Raw genomic sequence first — 19,713 nt, 5'->3', positions numbered from 1 at the left:
ATTCTTGGTAGGAGGAGGCTTTAGAATAGGATGTGAGTTGATAAACGATAGACGATTGGCGCTATTATTGTTAAACTAGGATGTGAGTTGATAACCTGAATCTCAAAGTCTGGCTTGATCTCTTTGGCCATGTATGAGACATCATTGCAATTTTACAGATATTGGATATGGAACAAATAAACTAAAAAAATTCGACATCAAAGCAATTCTATTGGATGTAGGTGCTTTATGAGAATAAATAAAAGCTATTGTATAGGACTTTTTGCTGATGAATTACGTTAATAAATGGGTTAATTTGCAATATTTTTTATCCACTGTACCTTTTTGGTAAAACCCCCATTATTCAGCCTTTCTTTAGTTTGTTTAGTAAAATAGGTCTCTATCAAATTAATATTCTCTCGGGAAATATGAAGAGATACAGCTCTAATAGAGGAATATTTAATTATTGTAAAAGTGAAGACGTAGGTGGCACATTGTAACAAATAACAGGATGTACCAATTGATAGATGGGCTTAATGCCGTTGTAAAGTTATCTTAGCGATGAGGACAAACTTGTTCTGTGATAACAATGCCCATAAAACATATTTAATTTAAATTGCATTTAAGTTCAACGTATAAACAGAGTAATTTGTATTTTCACAGAGGAATTAGAACACTTTAATTTACACCTATATTTAATAAGTGCAGAAAGACTGCTTAGTGACAGGTCTGACATGCCCAAGAACAAACTATGGTTTTCTCATAAAACCAAGCCCTTATCTCAAAACATATAAAAGGCTTGGTCCTTCACAAGGGTCAAGTCTATTCTATTCTTTCATCTGCTTCTGTACATTGTGTAAACACACCTATAGGAAGCTACAATGAGCCAAAGTAGGGAAGCATTGAGTGCCAAGGCTGGCAAGTGCAGCGTTGGAGGCTCTTGTGGCACTAGGAGATTTAGCAGTTGCTCAGTTGGTGGTGGGTATGGTGGAAAAGGCGGCTATTTCTCTTCCTCTTCACTAATACGATCTGGAGTCCCTGGAAGTAACAATACCCGTCTAAGTGGTAGAAGTGGCACATTTGGCACATCAAGTCTCTATTGCTTAGGAGGAAACAAAAGGATTTCCATCAGTTCTGGCAGTAATAGAGGATTCAATATGGGTGGCAGTAAAGGGTTTGGCAGCAGCAGCAGTGACTGTTTTCCGGTTTGCCCACCAGGAGGTATACAAAATGTTACTGTCAACAAAATCCTTCTCCAACCAGTCAAAAGTGATATTGATCCAACTATCCAGAAGGTCAGAACTGAAGAACGGGAGCAGATAAAATGTCTTAATAACAAATTTGCATGCTTCATAGACAAGGTAAGACAAGTTTCCTTCAACCAACGGTTTCCCAACTGTTTAGTTCGTTTAAATATCAATCAGAAAATATATACCTGTCCATTTACCTGTGGACATTTAGCTCAAACATCTTGCTCTGCTGAATTGTGTTTTTTATTCTCTCAATGAATTCAGGTCAGATTCCTTGAGCAGCAAAATCAAATTCTGGAAACTAAATGGTGCTTTTTGCAAGAGCAAGCCCAAAAGATGGCCTCAAGGAGAGACAATATCAAGCCAATGTTTAAAGCGTATATTAGTAATCTGCATAGACAATTGGATTCTATCAGAAATGAAGAATGCCGTTTAGACGGGGATCTAAAAAACATGCAAGATGTTGTGGAGGAGTTTAAGGCCAGGTACGTACAAATCAAGCTCATGTCTCAAACTGTGTGTTGTTATTTGCTCAAAAAATACAATGTTTACTTTGAGAGGTCTTTATTAAAAATTCCTGACTTGATTACAGAATGTTTTGTAATTTCAGATCACCATAGGTCTACTGCTGTATAATATTTTTCTATATGGTGGTCAACTAAATGGTTCAACTTTATGTTTGTTTGTAGATATGAAGAAGAGATTAATAAGCGTACTTGTGCTGAAAATGAGTTTGTGTCCCAGAAAAAGGTAAGTGTCAATGTGTGGAGAGATAAATGGCAAAGTCAATTACTGTTGCGAATGCAGTTATTTTATGCAGTGCACGCTAACAGGCAATATGTTACTTTTATTTCAAAAGAAGGACAATTGATTAGACTATGGGAATTATGTATTATGCAGTGAAAAGTGTGGAGAAGTGGACCAGTGGAGAAGTTGCCCATAGCAACCAATCAGATAATTTTCACTTTTTATCTATATATCTGTCTGTATTACCCACTTTTGTTCTATTAATGTTTCCTATTGTAAAGCGCAACGGAATATGTTGCGCTATATAGGAAACTGTTAATAAATAAATAATTGTTAATGGTAATATGGAGATATCTATCCAGTTTTCTAAAAATTACTATTCCCAATGCAGTTGAGAAGTAGCATTCAAACTTAACTGCAGTAAGGTCTTGTTCAGATGAGGGTTTAAAAAAGGTTACTGTTATTTCTTAATAAACATAATGGTCAATTTACACTTGAGTGTCTGAAGTAAAAGACATGGTAACCAGGGGCGCCAAGAGGGGCACAGCACACCTCCCTCAATATGGTTTCTACAAAAGGAACGCAATGGTGCGTGGCCAAGTGGGTTTGTGCCGTCCCAAGCTCTCAAATGTCTGATACAATGCAAAGTCATAACAAGTCAAAAATTCACAGGTTTATCTAAAATAATTACAATAAAAATTCAAAGAATCTTGCTACGATTAGTCTTGAGCCGTTACTGGATTAATATACAGATAATATGATATGTTGAATATTGTATATTACAGGATGTAGTTTATCGACAGTCAGAATGTGAACAAGCACAAGGGGATAGGCGATGTATCGAACCTGACATGCTAGTAATGCGATGTAAAGCATCTTAAGTGTCTCTCTTTAGTAGTTTAAACATGATGCTGTACCATCATGTTTAAAGTTCTAAAGCCGACACAGTTACGATGTGTTACATTAGAATGGGTATGAAGTCCCGGAGGCCTAATATCCACCGGTTCATATCCCGATGCCGGAAGCCCGAAGGGAGAAGATCCTGACAGGGCAGGTAAGTACCCTATCCCTACCCCTCCCCCCCTAACCCTAACCCTGCCTTAGTGGTGTCTAACTCTAACCTTCCCCTTAGTGCCTAACCCAAACCTCCCCTTACCGCACCCTAAACCTAACCCTCCCAGGAGGTGCCTAACCCTAACCTCCCCCCGGGGGTGCCTAACCCTAACCCTCCCCCCTAGGGGTGCCTAACGCCAACCTTTTCTCCAAAACCTAACCCTAACCCCGCTACGCTCCCTAAAGCTAACCCGCCTCCCGCACCTAATGCTAAGTGCGCCCCGGACTTAGCTTGTTCGGGCATGCGTCCTTCGGCGTTCCGGCGTCGGGATTAAGATATGCGTCTGTATTTCGATGCCTACTTTAAGTCCCTTGTCAGGATTTGGATGTCGGTATTGAGACTGGCGGCCATACATCCCATTACATCACATTACTACCATGTCAGATTTGACATGCCTCTGTCCCTCTTGTGCTTGTTGACATTTTGACTGTCAAAAAGCCATACCCACCCCACAAACTTTTAACAAAATACAAATATAGTTGTCAAAAAAGAAACATAATAAATAATTACAATTCAAATGCCAAACCATTTACAATATATATTAATTTGGTGCAGACTTTCTAAATGCAGCAACTGTAACTCCTATTTTGATATAGATATTAATATCAATATAATAGCAAATAATCTCATGATCCGAAAATAGATGAATGCAAAAAGCCTACGCATTTCACACGTACGACCGAAAGGCATAGCAAAGGAAGGCCATTTTAACGCATGTACAGCATAGGCACCTAGTATAGAACATGTATACCGATAATGATTTGTAGCACATCAGGCGCATATGCTACAGACGCAGGTGCAGAGGCATCTCGAGATGCGTGAGGCTCGACATATGGCTGAATATAAACACTTTTGCTGTCCACGTTTCTCTTGAGCAATGCACGCCTGATTTAATCCCAACAATAAATCATTGTATTATTTTTTTTTTTACTAATTATTAATTAATTATTAATATTTTGTATGTTTTTCTTAAGAAAAAAGTAGTGTAGGCGAAAACTGGAGAACTGCACTCCGGGACGTATTCTATTTGCTAAGTGACCTTTGTAATGAGCTTTCTTCTTTTTAAGGCTGTGGATTGTTTATATGTACAAAAGGCTGAGTTGGAGTCCAAAGAAGAGACCTTAACTGATGAGATTAACTTCCTGAGGACCATCTTTCATGCGGTACTGAATTGGTTATTTCCAATATGACATTTATTTCCAGTGATGTCCTTGTCAATGCCTGGGCTGCAGTTATCTGAGATATGAGATAAAAGCATTTTATTAATAATGATTGCGCAGCACTTGTCATGTACAGATTATGTTTCCTACCACATTTTATGGTAAAGGTAATTGTAGGGTGCATGAAACTGAAAATGTAATCCCTCAACTCAAATACTTTAAGCTCATCATAGATACAACATCTAAGTGTTTACTGTATGCAATAACAAGATTTGTCATTTCAATACTAATGCTGGGTAGGCCCTTACACGGCAGATCAGTCAGCAGGCCAATCTGCCGTCAGAGTGGCCGATTTGTAAGCTATACAAACTTACCAATAGGTCGCTCGATATGTCTGGCCTGACATCAAAACTGGGCGGGCATTTAAGTTTGCCTGCCCAGTTGAAATGTCAGTGTTGGCGGTATCTGCAGCAACTGTTATAGAACCAGGGCAATTTCATGAACTCTATACTGTAGCTGTTGTCCTTATTTCCCACACTCTTTGTGGTTCTTTTCTATCTGTCAGAGCACACAGGCCTATACTAACAGGGATTTACCTAAATACCATGTGGTTTCTGCGATCATGTGAGGATTATATGTGGTAACGTTTGACATTTTTTGTCTTGAATGGGCACCTTGTCTTGTTGCTTAGCATAATGTTTCAGCACATATGCATTAGCAAAATGACTGATTGTCGTGATTAGGAAAATGACTGATTGCCTTGATTACGTAGCTTGTTTTCCAAGTTTGCAATAAATAAGTTGTCATAATCATGAAAAAAAGACATCTTGTAACATTCAAAATTGCATATATTAAAGTTCTGATACAATGACCCAATTTCATATTTCATACAAATTGATAAAATAAATTCTTATACATCCTCTCATCTTCTCCCAGCTTGACTATTGCAAACTCCTCCTAGCTGTTAACTTATTGGCCTAAATGCAGCAGCAATGCTGATCTTCCTCTTTAGGGCCAGATGTACTAAGCTCTGAAAAGTGACAAACTGGAGAGTGATAAACCACCAGCCAATCAGCTCCCAACTGTCATTTTTCAAACACAGCCTGTATGACAGTTGGGAGCTGAGTGGCTGGTGGTTTATCACACTCCAGTTTATCACTTTTCAGAGCTTAGTACATCTGCCCCTATGATTAAGTACTGCAACATTTCTCTGCAAAGCTCTACACTGGCTCCCCATATCTCCCAGCATACATTATATATTTATCACTTTCAACAACACCCTCCTCTAATACATCTGAAATCTCTCTTACGCCTACCTCTGACCTCCCTGATATCAGCAGGACTGGCGGCAGAAGAAGTGTGGAGTGCTGCCCAGCGGCTCTGTACACTGCAGTGTGCGTGCCCGGAACATCCTTTGGATGCTCCAAGCAGCACTGAAGCTGCACTACTGGCTGCAGGGTACAGTTACAAATGCAAGGGCATGGGGATGCAGGGCCATCTCGGCTGCCCCCATGCCCCTGGGCCATGGATGATGCTACCACTCTCACACCTCTCCCTATGGCCCGGCCAATAACCCACACTCCAACCAAATACACTTCTCCTGTGCTGCTATTCACTTATTCCCACACCAATCAGACTAGACCACAGGCTTCAAATCTCTCTCTAAAACCCCATCAGGAAAGATTACCAGAGCGGTGGCCATTTGAATTTGGCTCATGGATTGGCCACCAATAGAAAGCGGCTGCAGCGAGCAGCATGTGGCTGGCTTCGCCTGCAGCATCTGATGTCAAACGCCGCTTGGCGGAAGAGTCTGTTCAGCGGTGGCCTTTCCACCTCCTCTAGACCACAATGTTGTCAGGCACTAGACCCATGGGGGTAATCAGGCCTTAGTCCTATGGCACTGATAAACGGTGGGAGTGGGGCATTTATGCTAGCATGCCCTGGGTGCCAAACCCCCTAGTTACACCCCTGAAGATTACCCTACTCCCACTTATACTACCCAAACTAATGTGCACTCACAACTTCCCAGTTTTCACTCTAAGCCACACTTGTCCTTCCCACTATCTAATGAGCAGCGCCCTTCATGCCTTTTGTTTTCATATCTGCATTTATGTTGTTTACTCTATTATCAATGTTTTTAGGTTCTAGATGGTTCCCAATAGCTTACCCCAAGAAGCAAATAGTATCATATATCTATTGATCTAACTTTCACATTTGCAAATGTTACTAACTTTTAAATTTAATAAACACACTAGTGTTCTAGGTACAATGCTCCTCTAATTATTATTATTATTATTGTTATTATTATTATTATTATTATTATTATTATTATTATTATTATTATCCTTTATTTATATGGCACCACAAGGGTTCTGCAGTGCCTCACAAAGTACATTAACAAATGAGCAAAACAATGACTTACAGTACAAAACAATACAGAATAAGAACATAGTTTATAAACATTGCTGCAGCGATCATAGCACTCAAAAAAGTAGCAGGGGGTTCAGCAACCAAGTCTTTTGAGTAGATGATCGTATGAATGAGGGAAGGAAAAACACACAAGGGAAGAGGGCCCTGCTCGTGAGAGCTTACATTCTATAGGGGGGAAGAGACAGACAGGGGTGACATAGATAGGATAGACAGTGAGGAAGACGCATGTAAGCAGCAGGTTAGGATGAGAGCTGGAAGGCTTTGAATAGTGTCTTGAGAGCCCATTTGAAGATTTGTAGCGAGATGGAGAGCTTGTTACGTGCAATTATTGTTATTCTAGCTAATACAGACAGCATTGTTGTGTTACAGGAATTGGAGGACATGCAAGCACAACATTCTGACACTAATGTTGTCTTGACCATGGACAACAACCGAGACCCGGATTTGGATGGGCTTATTGATGAAGTCAAAGCTCAATACGAAGACATTGCAGCCAAAAGCAGGGCTGAGGCTAAAGCCGCTTATGACAAAAAGGTAAATTGTATTTTCTGTGTAGATTAGTGTTTTGTTTAATGTTGTGGCATCTCTGCAATGTCTGCCCTTCTATAGCTGTACAAACCTGCTATCACAGCCATGTTTTAAACCCTAATCAAGTAGCCTGTCCTAGTAGCCTGATTTTCCTGATTCTATGGGCAACTTTCCTGCAATAGACCGATCAGATTATTTATTACATCACATGGCAGAATTTATGAGCAGTAATATCAACTGATATAGGCATATACATTCTAAGCGTAGATCATTGCGTCACTGTACATGTGCGTGTACAATACGTGAGTGTTACATTTTGTTCTATTTTAAGATTTTATTTACTATTTATCTTAGGAGAAAAGATTATTTCAGGAATATGTATGTGACTATTTACATTTTGGTCTTAATAGTTTCTGCAGCTGAAGGAGACAGCAGGGCAACATGGCGACAGTCTGCGGAACAGCAAGAATGAGATTCAGGAGCTGAACAGCATGATCAGGAGGCTGCACTCAGAAATTGAGTGTGTAAAGAAACAGGTACTGTAGCTCATACTTTATGCTTTTTCTTCTCTGCTCTAGAAGATCTGGGCAGGTCTAGGTGGGAGGGAAAGCATGGTATGGTGAAACGCATCACTGCAGCCCCATCCCATGTTCTAAAGCCGAGATTCAGCAACAATGATGCAATCCACAGCAATTGCATAATCGGGAGAGTAAGTATGCATTTAGGTACATGCCATGTCTAACTATCGCTTTCATGTAAAGGTGATATACTGTGTCAGGAACATGCAAAAGTCTAATTTGGGGCGATAATGAAAACTGGCACGTCCGGAAACTGAGCACCTCAAATACTTATTGCTAGGATGGACCTTCCCCTGGAAATGATGGCTACTGAGATAGGTTGTAATATGAAAGTTGAAAGTTAGTGTGTTCTGAATGTTGACAGTCTGAATGTCAAAATGTTCATTAGGTCGACATAATTGTTTTTTACATTCTCAAATGTTGACATGGTTGCCGACATCTTCATAATGTTTCCATTTAACTTGTCGATGCCTGAATGTCGACATACATATATTTGTTGCATGTTTCAGCTTAACTCTAACTGTAACTACTAACCCTAACCTAAGCCTAACAATAAACTTAAAAATTACACTAAAATGTACTGTCAACATTCTGGTGTTGACATGTCAAATGTTGACATTTGGAGCATGTCGACATTTTGACCATGGTGAAATTTGTGAATGTTGACATTTTACATGTTGACCTAACGTTCATGTTGACATTGTGACTGTCCACATTCAGAACATGTCAACCGTCTGATGTCAACATTATGGCTGTTGACATTCTGAATGTCGACAAGATATATAATTTAATATATAATTTGAGAGATCAGTAAGAATTTGACACCTGGAATATTTTTATATGTATAACTAAATTACAGGGCCGTAGCTAGGGGTGTGCGAGCGGTGAGGCTGCACAGAGCGCAGAGCCCTGTGGGCAGCTCCCCCGCTTACCCACGGAGCCCTGCAGCCATAATCTATGTAGCAGTGCCGCCTCGAGCATCCCGAAGATGCTTCCAACGTGCACATTGCTGCCTTAACAACTGACCGGAGCATCCTGAGGATGCTCCAGGCATTGCTGTAATGCACTGTGTTCATAGCTCCGCACCCTCCACGTGACGTCACATGGAGGGGGAGTGGCCTGCATCGGGCGGTGCAGGCCGTAGTTACTCTTCTCCGCTAAATTATGAAACAAAACAGTTGTTAAAGATAAATGATCAATGATAAGATTACATATACACAGTAGTATTACAAACCCCTTTTGGCTAAATATATTTAACAACTAACAGATGATTATTCAGATATACATATATAGAAATTTGAGATTTACAGGTTAATTTTGTACTGTTGTATTAGCTCCCTGATAAAGGTTAATACTAGCGCTGTAGCATCATACTGTAGTACATCTTTATCTTCCATGGAAAGTACATTTCTATCTATAATGGGACTTTCAGGATCTTAGTATCCCGAGTTTAGTGCTAACAATTATTGGGACAGGCACCCCTGTGGACTAAGATTTATGTAGTCTATAAAAGTAATCTCTTGGGAAAGAATAACATAGTTATAAAAACGTATCACCAGGCGCATACTTATAATGGGTGCAGGGTGTGCAGTGCACATGGGCCCCTGGGTGATGGGGAGGCCCACACCGCACACCCTGCACCCATACTTACCTCTCTGGAGTCCCACGTCAGTGCCAATGGAAAATGACAGCCGCTCCCATTTTCCCGTTGTTTTGCGCATGCGCAGTACAGGAAAAATGGCCGTCGCAGCCATTTTCCCGGTGACCTGCTCATGCGCTATAGATTCTGGGCACACTCTAAGTGCCCAGAGTCTATAATTACGGCATTGGCCTGTGAAGGGGAAGGGGCCTGTGACGGAGACTGCACATGGGCCCCCTCCTCTCTAGAAACGCCCCTGCGTATTACCACAAATTCTGTTAATCTGGGTGTATAATAAGTTTAAAATGTTAGGAAACCAGATTGCAAGTTAAGGATATGATAAACAGATACCCTTGGAGAAATGGAGGCCTAACCGCTCCCACTGAATGACTCTGACCCCATGGGGACCGAGGCACGCTTCAGCCACTCTGATTGATTACAAAGAACAGATAAAAAACAGGTTAGAATAATCCATATAAACCAAAAATCACTGCGCTGGATTTTCCTATGTATATATATTTTAATAATAAAACCACAGTTAGAGTCTGCTTCCTATTAATGCACACAAGGGGCTTATATATCAAATAGCATTTATTACAGGATAAAAATATGTAGATCTTAAAATCAATGCACAATCACAAGAATAGGCCTATTCAAAAGCAATCTGTACTTATAAAATACATATATCAGTTTGGAATTTAATTAAAAAAACAATGTTACAAGGTTAAAAGTCTCCAATCTATACTAGGTTTCTTAGTGTTAGCAATTTGAAACAATTACATGCAAACAATCAGAAGTCAGTGCTCAGACTGCGTTGCTCAAGCAGGTTATAATATCCAAAGCAGGTTATAATATCCAAAGCAGGTTATAATATCCAAAGCAGGTTAATAAGGAGAAATGCTTTTAAGCGGCGTTTAGAACAATGTCCAGTGGTCGTAGAACTTTTTACTGGCATCCCAGTGAGACAATTAATAGTCCTAATTCGATATATACAGTTGAATTAAATATATTAACCCTTCCAGGTTTTTATGTATTATTTCTGCCAGGCAGGTGACGTATCCGCTTTTAATGCTGGAGGCCGGAAGTGCTGGGCTCAGCCGTCACAATTGTGCTGGAGCAGTGCTCACCGCAAAGTCAGATTTAATGTGTTAGAGCGCTCAAGGCCATTCTCCTCTGGATCCAACGTAATGAGCCACAGTGGAGTCACCTTGTTAGCGCTATTAGTGCTCAAATAGATCAATAATCAACGCGTTTCATTCCCAATTGGTTGGGAACTTTTTTCAATAATAGAATAATCCAGGCAACTCAGTAATCACTGGTACCTGTTGGAAAATAGTGGATGTACAGGCTTAAGGATGGAACAGAGTAACTGTATACACCAGTGGATGCCTTACAACTACAAACAGCCCAGTTGCTTAACTAGTGGAGTGGTTTATTGAAGAAATAATGGGTACAGAATTACTCACTCAGATACACACTCATAGGATGGTGTCGTACAGCTCCCCAGCTGGTGGTAAATCGCAGGTCTCACTGGAGCTATGTGGTACACAACCGTGTACCACTGCGTTACTCATACACAGTGATAAGATGGCACCGCGTATGCACAGTATTAGGTTCAGTAGCCTTCTTGGTTAGGAAATGAAGCCTCTCCATAGAAACTAGCATGAAGTTTGCATAGTAGTGCACTCCAATTTCAACCCTCCATAGGAGGGAAACTATTTATTTTATTATTTATTAACAGTTTCTTATATAGCGCAGCATATTCCATTACGCTTTAACTTGGTTGACTAATGGATAATCCGGTACTGATCTCGCTATGATATTATATTGGTATCTGAGTAATTGTGGGTTTTGCTTTCCCTGAATCAAACACCTAGGGTAATTCAATTCTGATCAAAGTGGAAGGTACTCTGCGACCAACTTCATCACTAAAGTCCTCACACCCCATAGAAGTGCGCTGGAAAATGACTGAAGATTGACTTAACAACGTGTGCAGTAGCACTTAGCAGCCATGTCCATTGCACATTGTTTAGAATTGAGAAAGTTGCTGAACCTAATAGAATTGTTTATTTTAAAAACCTGAGCAGCTATCTATGTATTAATATAAGTGATGTCTTGAAGGTCGCTGCTCTAGAGACAGCCATTTGTGATGCTGAAGGGCGTGGGGAGCTTATAGTGAAAGATGCCAAACACAAACTATGTGAACTGGAAGCTGCGTTGCAGAAAGTCAAAGAGGATTTAGCTACACAGCTTCGAGACTACCAGGCTCTACTCAATGTGAAGCTGGCCCTGGATATTGAAATTGCCACGTACAGGACTCTCTTGGAGGGAGAGGAGTGCAGGTGGGTGTTCCTCTATGTACAAATTGCAGAGGCTTTAGGGGTACATTACAATAATTTAAGATGCTCAGTGTTGTGAGATATAGTTAACCAGTTGTAAAGCTACATAGCAACTAAAAAGCTATTTTCATTTACGCAAGTTAAAATATACAAACCTATATTTAACAAATGCATCTAAACATAAATATATTGTATACGTGACATACCTTATGTATATGAAAAATACCCTTATCCATCCAGGAGCAGGTTAAAGGGCTCACTTTAAGGAATATGTGCGTGTTTCAATCAACACTAATGCAGGAGCCCATCGCCAATGTGCCTAATAGTAGGTGCCGACTATAATAATCAATGATAATTACGTTTGTATTCTCTATTGCAAAACACTGTACGATTGTAACATAAAGGGCATTTCCTTGCCTCTCAGTGACACCATAAAGTAGATAAAGGGACAAATTTTTTGAGACCCTGATACATCTATTTATGCCAAAATTTACATTGATTATCCAATAAGGAAGCTACTTCGGTTTTTTTGTCTAATTACTGTACCAATGATAGGGTGTCATGCTTTTTCTAAGAAAGGGAATAGGGAAGAAGTCTGTGCTCACCTGATCAGATGATGTTCATCAGTAATTTGTTATAAAATATATATATTTTAAATAAACATGGTATTTTATTAAGTGATACTTAGCTTACTGAGGGGCCTATTTATTAACCAATAAATGGCCCGGCAACCATGCGGAAACGCTAGTTTCCGCATATTTAATTTACCAAGCCATTTATCATCAGGCGTCCGATAAGACCCCTTGGTATTCAGCTAACTCCGAAAACTGAAAGTTTTCGAAGTTTGTTGCCGAGAACAAGCGCCACCTGCAGATGGCGCTTACTCTCATAGCCCAGCTCCTTCCTATAGGAAGTTGTTCCGAGGATGCAAATAGGCATCCGAGCGGATCCCTGCGCCTCCTCCTCACTACCTCCCCGGCGGCTGTGCGCATGCGTGACCCAAGTAAGGTAAGTAACGCAGATACTAACCGAGGCGGCAGCTGCTTTTCAGAGCAGTTGTCCCCTCACCAGAGCAATGATGAATTGAAATGGAAATGGAGCCTTGGGGGTAAATTTACTAAAGTGAGTTTTTAGAAGTGGAGATGTTGCCCATAGCATCTACTCAGATTCTAGCTATTATCTTCTAGAAGGTGCTAGTTGAATGTTAAGTAGAATCTGATTGGTTGCACTTGCTATGGGCAACATCTTCACTTCTAAAAACTCTCACTTTAGTAAATATACCCCTTGAAGTCAGCCAGCTACAGAACCTGTGTAATTCATGTGTCCCGAATTAAAGGGATGATATAGCAAGCCTAGATATAAGTGCTTACAAATGTTACAGTACCTTCCAGGACAATGCAATAATGATTGTGGCTGAAATTTACTATTCAATGAGTTTAATGTGTGGCAAATTCCCTCTGCAAATATGTTTCCCTTAATTTTGTTGTACAAACTGATGAATTTATTTTCAGCAAACGTTATTGATTTTACTTTTTTACAGGATGCACGGAGAGACTGACAACAATATTAAAATATGTAAGCATGTCTTTGATTATCTTGAGTACATTTAAGATTATATATTCCCTGGAGTAGGCTGAAAGGGTACAATCGTTGCAGAGTACATTAGAGTATACAGGTTATAGAATACCATAACTTCTAATATCCTTATACTCTATATCGAACCCATGTATTTTTTATTATATATAATACATATATTATATCTGTGTTCCTTATATTGGAATCTAAGGAAATTATTTGACATCTTACCCATTTTTACCGTTAACATCCTTATTTATACAATACACAAGAGATTTTAAAGTTGAAACCAAAACCTTGAATTGACTTTTGTAAAAATACAGAGATGTATTGGGGAGATTTACCAAACCTTCAAAAGAGAACAAGTGGAGGTGTGGCCCTTAGAAAACCAATCAGATTCTAGCTATCATTTTATAGCATGTACTAGATAAATGATAGCTAAGAGCTGATTGGTTGTTATGGCCAGAACGCCACATCCTCTTTAGAGTGTTTGATAAATCTCCTCCCAATCTTACAACCTTACTTGGGATTCAGTGTTTCTCACCATTTCTGGGGTTCATCACGTCAGTCCTGGAGCATCCTAATAACTATTTGTATTTCTTAACAGCTGTGTTCAGCAGTGCTGGGAAAACAATCAGCCCTGGTGCTTCCGACTGCGGAACAGACTCGTGCAGCATCAGGAGTAACGCGGGCAGTGCAGCAGGACCTAACAAGAGTGGGAAAACAGCACAGATTGCTGTGGCCACCTCCACGTTCAGATCTTCTAGCAGAGAGGGTTATTAAGTCTGAGGTGTCAACTTCAGCATGCTCAGCTGTTCATGTATCCCAATATATATATTGATTTGACCATAATTATTCACAAATGCAAATTGAAATTTTGCAAGTTAGTCCGCAAGCAGCCTTGGGAAATAATTGTACTTTTAGGTGTTTTGTTTTTAGTCTTTGTCAGCTAGAGAGGCATAAACATCTTTCTTACTATCTTTACATTTTCCGGCATGTTTAGAACATGCAGCAGAGTAGGAGACCTCTAGTCGAATGTTATGTCATTGCAGTAAAAGCAGCTTGGGGTGCTTACAGCCATTTTATGACCTCTACCTTCCATTTTTAGTTAAAATAATACTGTGCTTCTGCTCTGGTATATAGCAGGTCTTAAACCTTCTTACTACTATCACTGTATTCATGGGTGCATTATTCTTCAATAAACAGCATTTTAACTTCACGGCACCATAGTATTTTATTTATAGAGAGCAGCTACCAATGCTCCAATCCCATTTTAGGATAAGTGGGGTGAGGCTGGAACAGAGGGCCTGATTCCTCAAGGGTCACAGCTGCCATTACCCAATTATTGCGTTCTGCACATGCGTATGCATCGCATTGCGTATTCGAGAGCCAGCCACTGCAATCACAGTGACTACGCAGACCCATCGCAGAGTGACTGACAGGAAGTGGCATTTGGGGGTGGTGCTGGGGGGGGGGGGGGGGTGCTGCGAAATGCAGGCGTGCCAGTGCGTTTGAACGCCATTGCAGAGGCGTGCAGAAATTATCCACTGCGATGCCCTATGCAGCTTCAGGACTCATAGCGTGAGATGAAATTAGCAATTTCTGAGTAAGGTCAGTACAAGTGTGCGTGAGACTCCGATGGTACTTGATGATACTGATGGTTTCGCAGTCTTGCTAAACATTACAGATGTGTGTAAGGTAAAGTGGGTGTCTTAAGGTAGTTCTGCGATCACAGTGGATTAGCATATCATCACAGTGAGACTGCGTGCGTAAGCGCTATTGCAATCACAGTTGCGATTCTTACTGAATCAGCCTTCTTTTCGGAAGGCTTAGTAAATAGACCCCAAAATCCTTTAACTCCTAGCAGTCCTGTGATTCACATTTTTCCATTTTCATAAATGACCTCAAAGGTTTCTTAAAGGTTGATGACAGATGCAGCAATTCTAGAAAGTTAGTTTATTTTCCTTGAAATAGGTCTTGGGAGTAAATAACTAGATAAAAGTAAGAGATAGATTAATCCCCTTCTAGATTTATCATAACTTCACCACCATGTAATATATTCAGGTTCTGATTTAGAGTTTGGGACAAATTAAGATAATGGGGCTGATTAAGATTCTCACGCTGCTGCCATCGCTAGTATCAGCCCGTCCCTTGGTGTACAAGTGTGCGTCTGACTGTGCAAGGACTGGGACACCCACTTTCAGCGTCTTTAGATGTAACAATCCCACTTAGTGTGTCTTCAGATGCAATCATTGGACACATTATTAAAACTTGCATTAGCCCCTTTGTAGGTGTAGAAACTCTGCTAGAGTATGTCCTCCAATGTAAGTGATTAAGCGCGATACTCCCATAACAATCCCATAAGATGTTACGTCTAGGCACTTCTGACTAGCCACCTCCCAGTCACCATCCAAAAATACCCAATACATCTCCAATCCATTTCTAGGACCGTGCGTCATAATCGCAACTGCGCCTCTGTGTGTACACACCATGGGACATATGAGCTGTGCCACTATTTAGCGCCTTTGGCAGCTAAAGATCATTGACATTTGCGTGAATATCGACATTGCCTGCTATATAGAATCAGGCCCAATGAGGGCAAAAATTGCACCTGGAAAAATCAAACATCTGCTGCCAGGGGACATTTACAATTGAGAGGGGGTGCAGGTAGTTGTGTATGCTGAAGTCACATATGAAGACATCAGTTTACCCATACTTGCCTACCCTCCCGATTTGGTCGGGAGTCTCCCGAAAATCGGGTGCCGCTCCTGACCTCCCAGGAAGGCAGGCAATCCTCCCGGCTGCCGCCCACCCCTCCTATCCCCCCACAATTGCCTTTGAAGCCCCTGCAACGGGGGAGAGGTGACGCGTCATTTTGGCCCCGCTCCCTGCTTCACGATGCCTGTAATATCGGCAATGTGTAGTGGGGGCATGGCCAAAATGATGCAATCGCGTTACCCCGCCCTCGCTCCACCCACAAATACTAGTAGTCTGGCCAGCCCCGCCTCCTTGTGATGGCCATGCCCCCCTGTCATGCCGATCTGGCTGCTCCCTCCCGGAAGGGGCAACCAGAAAGTCGGCAAGCCTGAGTATACCCCTTTAAAAATCCAGAAGTAGCCCAAATGGAAATCACAAACAAGCAATCTCAATAGACTGACCTGACTTGATATAATATAGCCAAAATGCTAATGCATTAGGTACTATCAGTTAGAGAGGTCAATACAGAAACCCCAAATCAGAAGCAGCTACAGTAGAATATTACACAAAAAACCCTGCCATACTTCCAACTCTAAATAAGACACTATGGGCGGGATGTACTAAATGGAAAATACAGTAAATTTTTCCACATTTCCCGTATGTGTCATCACCTGGCCGCCGGGTCTCCGATGCGTTACCCTACAGAAGCCTAAGGGTTTCTACCACATCGCGCTGCTATGAGGGATCCCTCCCAGCATGCCCCGTGGTCGCCGCATCACTCTGTGCATGTGCAGATGGACTCCCTGGTCATAAACTCGGAAGTTCACGGCATAGCGTACATCGCAAACGACAGCTCTTACCAGAAGAGCTGTCCTTTGCACTACTGATTGCATATATGTTAGTGCATATGCGATCGGTAGGAATGCGAAGCATGGCGGGATGTACTCCGCAAGGTTAGTACATCCCGCCCGTATATATACAGCATACATACCATATTTGTCCTTCATGTGAAAAATCTATCATATGCATGCCTCACAATATAACATGATTTTTTAAACTGAAAATTGTACACCCTGACAAAATTTGCATTTGTCTCTAAATCAGTGTCGGCTTCAGCAATGAGCCATCAGCGGTGTTCGGTGCTGCAAGGGTTGTATTATGCCTCCTTGGTCTCACATTGGGGAATAATTATCATTATTTGGCAAAAAACTCTTATAATCTTTGGCAATTACGACTGCTTATTGTAACTAATTAGGTATCCTAACTATATATTATTGTGGCGTATCGAGAAGAATAAGTCTTCTGTTGTGCGATGAGCCCAATGATTGGCCCCATTAGCTAATGGCAGTAGCAGCCCTCCATCCTTTTAATGTCAAATTAACCATATGGCCAATTGCTAAAAATACTCCCACCAAGGCTTTGATGTTTCAAGCTGTGAAGAGTGGATCAGTGGACCAGTGGAGAAAGTGCCCATAGCAACCAATCAGCATGTACCTACAGCATCATTTTATAAAATGTAATTGATAAATGCTACCGAAAAGCTGATTGGTTGCTATGGACAACTTCTCTAATGCTTCACTTCTCCACTCTTTTCATTGTTTGATACATGAACCTACAAAACACATATTAACTCAAATATTGTATTGAAAATAATAAACACCCCTGCAGTATGAATAACTGCCAGAATTCATCAGCATCTCTGCACTGCTTCTATCCTCATCCAACTTTATAATACTGTACTCGCATGTCCAAATATTGAGTTGGACAGACATATCCATGGTGACAGTCATCCATGTAGAAGACACATCTGAGCAGGATTATAGTTCTGTTTTCGGTTATACTGTAAGTGAAGTCACAGATATTGAAGAGAATTCTAATGATACGCTTCACAAGACCCTACTGTCATACATCAATAGATTATACTAATTATCTTCCTGCGCATCCTGACAGCTGGGTGAGTTATTATTTTTCCTCCACCAATGATGGACAATTATATTGTTTTATGCATTCTTGGTATCCTTTCATGTTGGGTTCTCCCATCCTGTTAAGTACTTGACATGTCTGTGAGTGGAACAGAGAAAGCTCTCAGTTGTCTATCAGCTGTTATAATCATGTGTATTAGACAGGGCTGCACAGAGACAATGGGGGTCATTTATTAATGCAAAATAAATGTAGCAGTGTGGCTGTCACTCTTCATTGAATTGAGTATATATTAGAGCAGGCAGATTGTGGCATTGTGGGATGGATGAGCAGATCAATGGACCTTGCCAGACATTGGCATTCAATACTGTGGCATAGATGCAATAATGATATTAAATAGGTACACACATTTTTTTTCCAGGTTGGATACTATTGTTTCAAGGTGTGAACCCCCCCCCCCCCCCCTCAGTAAAATCCCACCTCTGGAGCCTCCACTGATATGCATCCCAGCTGATATGCATAATTTACAGCAGCGACAAGCAAATACGAGTCGTACAGATCTCACCTATGGCTATATAGGGGCTACTGGATGGCAAATGGGCAGCAACAGAGTGTTTGCATGTAAGAGAAGCATTAGGTGGTCGTGTCCTGTAGTCAGAGTTAAAACCTACTAGTTGTGCACACAGAATGTGATCACCATTTTCAGTCGCATATTTTGTCCAGGAATGATGATGTTCGTCCGTGCAAGATGACGTTTTGCCTCTTTCTGAGTTCCGTTTTTTTGGAGGGAAAAATCCGAACTCCACGTGCAAACTCGAACCTATCCGAGCCTGCACATCCTTACTAATTATACCATAATTTAAATACTGATGGACCCAAGTAAACAGGATAAGTGGGAACCCTATCATTGTTATATCTAATCTAGGAGCTAACATAAAGTAGGGCATAGATTTCATGGCATGTGCAAGCTTCACATGGTAGGTTACTCCCTTTTGGGATTAATGATCCATGAGATACAATAGCATTGTAGTTATTATTATTGTTATTATTACCTTTTATCTATAAGGTGCCACAGAGGATCTACAACGCTGCACATTGGGAGTTTCAGCAGGGCTGGATTAATGGCTACCTTGGTCTGGATCTGAAAATTATCAAGGGCCTATTGTGAGAAGGGAAGGAGGTGTGACCAGTGCTGTGTGGGTATGGCCAGGGCCATGTGGGTGTGTACACCCCTTACACTATCAGCCCCGATGTCTCCTGTAAAAGTAGTAAAATTGCATTACTTTGTGAGAAAAATAGAAATTAAATTTTAATTAGAGATGTGCACGGCCCCCCTGTGAATTGGTTTTAGCAAAACCACCCTCCAGTGTTTTGTTTTTCTTTAAACATTGATAAAAACAGATACAATCAAGTAAAATGGACCTGCTTTTGTTACTATAGTATTATTAACATCAATAGCATTCATTTCCAGTCATTTAGAGTCATTTTGACCACCTGAAATTACGAGGAAGGGACTTAAATGCAATCCAAAATATTGATGATAGCTTTTTTTTGGATTCCCAAACTTGGTGAGAAGATCTGAGTCGGCATATGGTTCTACTCAGAACCCCAAAGTCCCGAGCTGGGACTCAGTTTGACTTGGAACCACAAATTTCGTGTGTGTCCAGTTTTCAGCAAAACCGAACCGCTCACCTCTAATTTTAATACTTATGATTTATGTCTGACAGTGTGGCCAACTGGGTGACCAGTTATTGCCA

General features: G+C 40.9%; 1 protein-coding gene across 1 annotated transcript; it reads left to right on the top strand.

The window, feature by feature from the left end:
* Positions 1-860: 860 nt before the first annotated feature.
* LOC148527339 (keratin, type II cytoskeletal cochleal-like) lies at positions 861-14,122 on the top strand. The gene is made up of 9 exons (XM_088469079.1): positions 861-1,340; positions 1,494-1,714; positions 1,919-1,979; positions 4,158-4,253; positions 7,050-7,214; positions 7,619-7,744; positions 11,547-11,767; positions 13,305-13,339; positions 13,947-14,122. Exons 1-9 carry the CDS (start codon positions 861-863, stop codon positions 14,120-14,122), a joined length of 1,581 nt encoding a protein of 526 aa, XP_088325205.1.
* The last annotated feature ends 5,591 nt before the right edge of the window (positions 14,123-19,713 follow it).

The sequence above is a fragment of the Taudactylus pleione genome, unplaced genomic scaffold (genome assembly GCF_031769625.1).
Source record: "Taudactylus pleione unplaced genomic scaffold, aTauple2 ptg000089l, whole genome shotgun sequence".
Taxonomy (NCBI): domain Eukaryota; kingdom Metazoa; phylum Chordata; class Amphibia; order Anura; family Myobatrachidae; genus Taudactylus; species Taudactylus pleione.
Note: the sequence above shows the minus strand (reverse complement) of the source record. Positions and strands in the feature narration are given on the sequence as shown.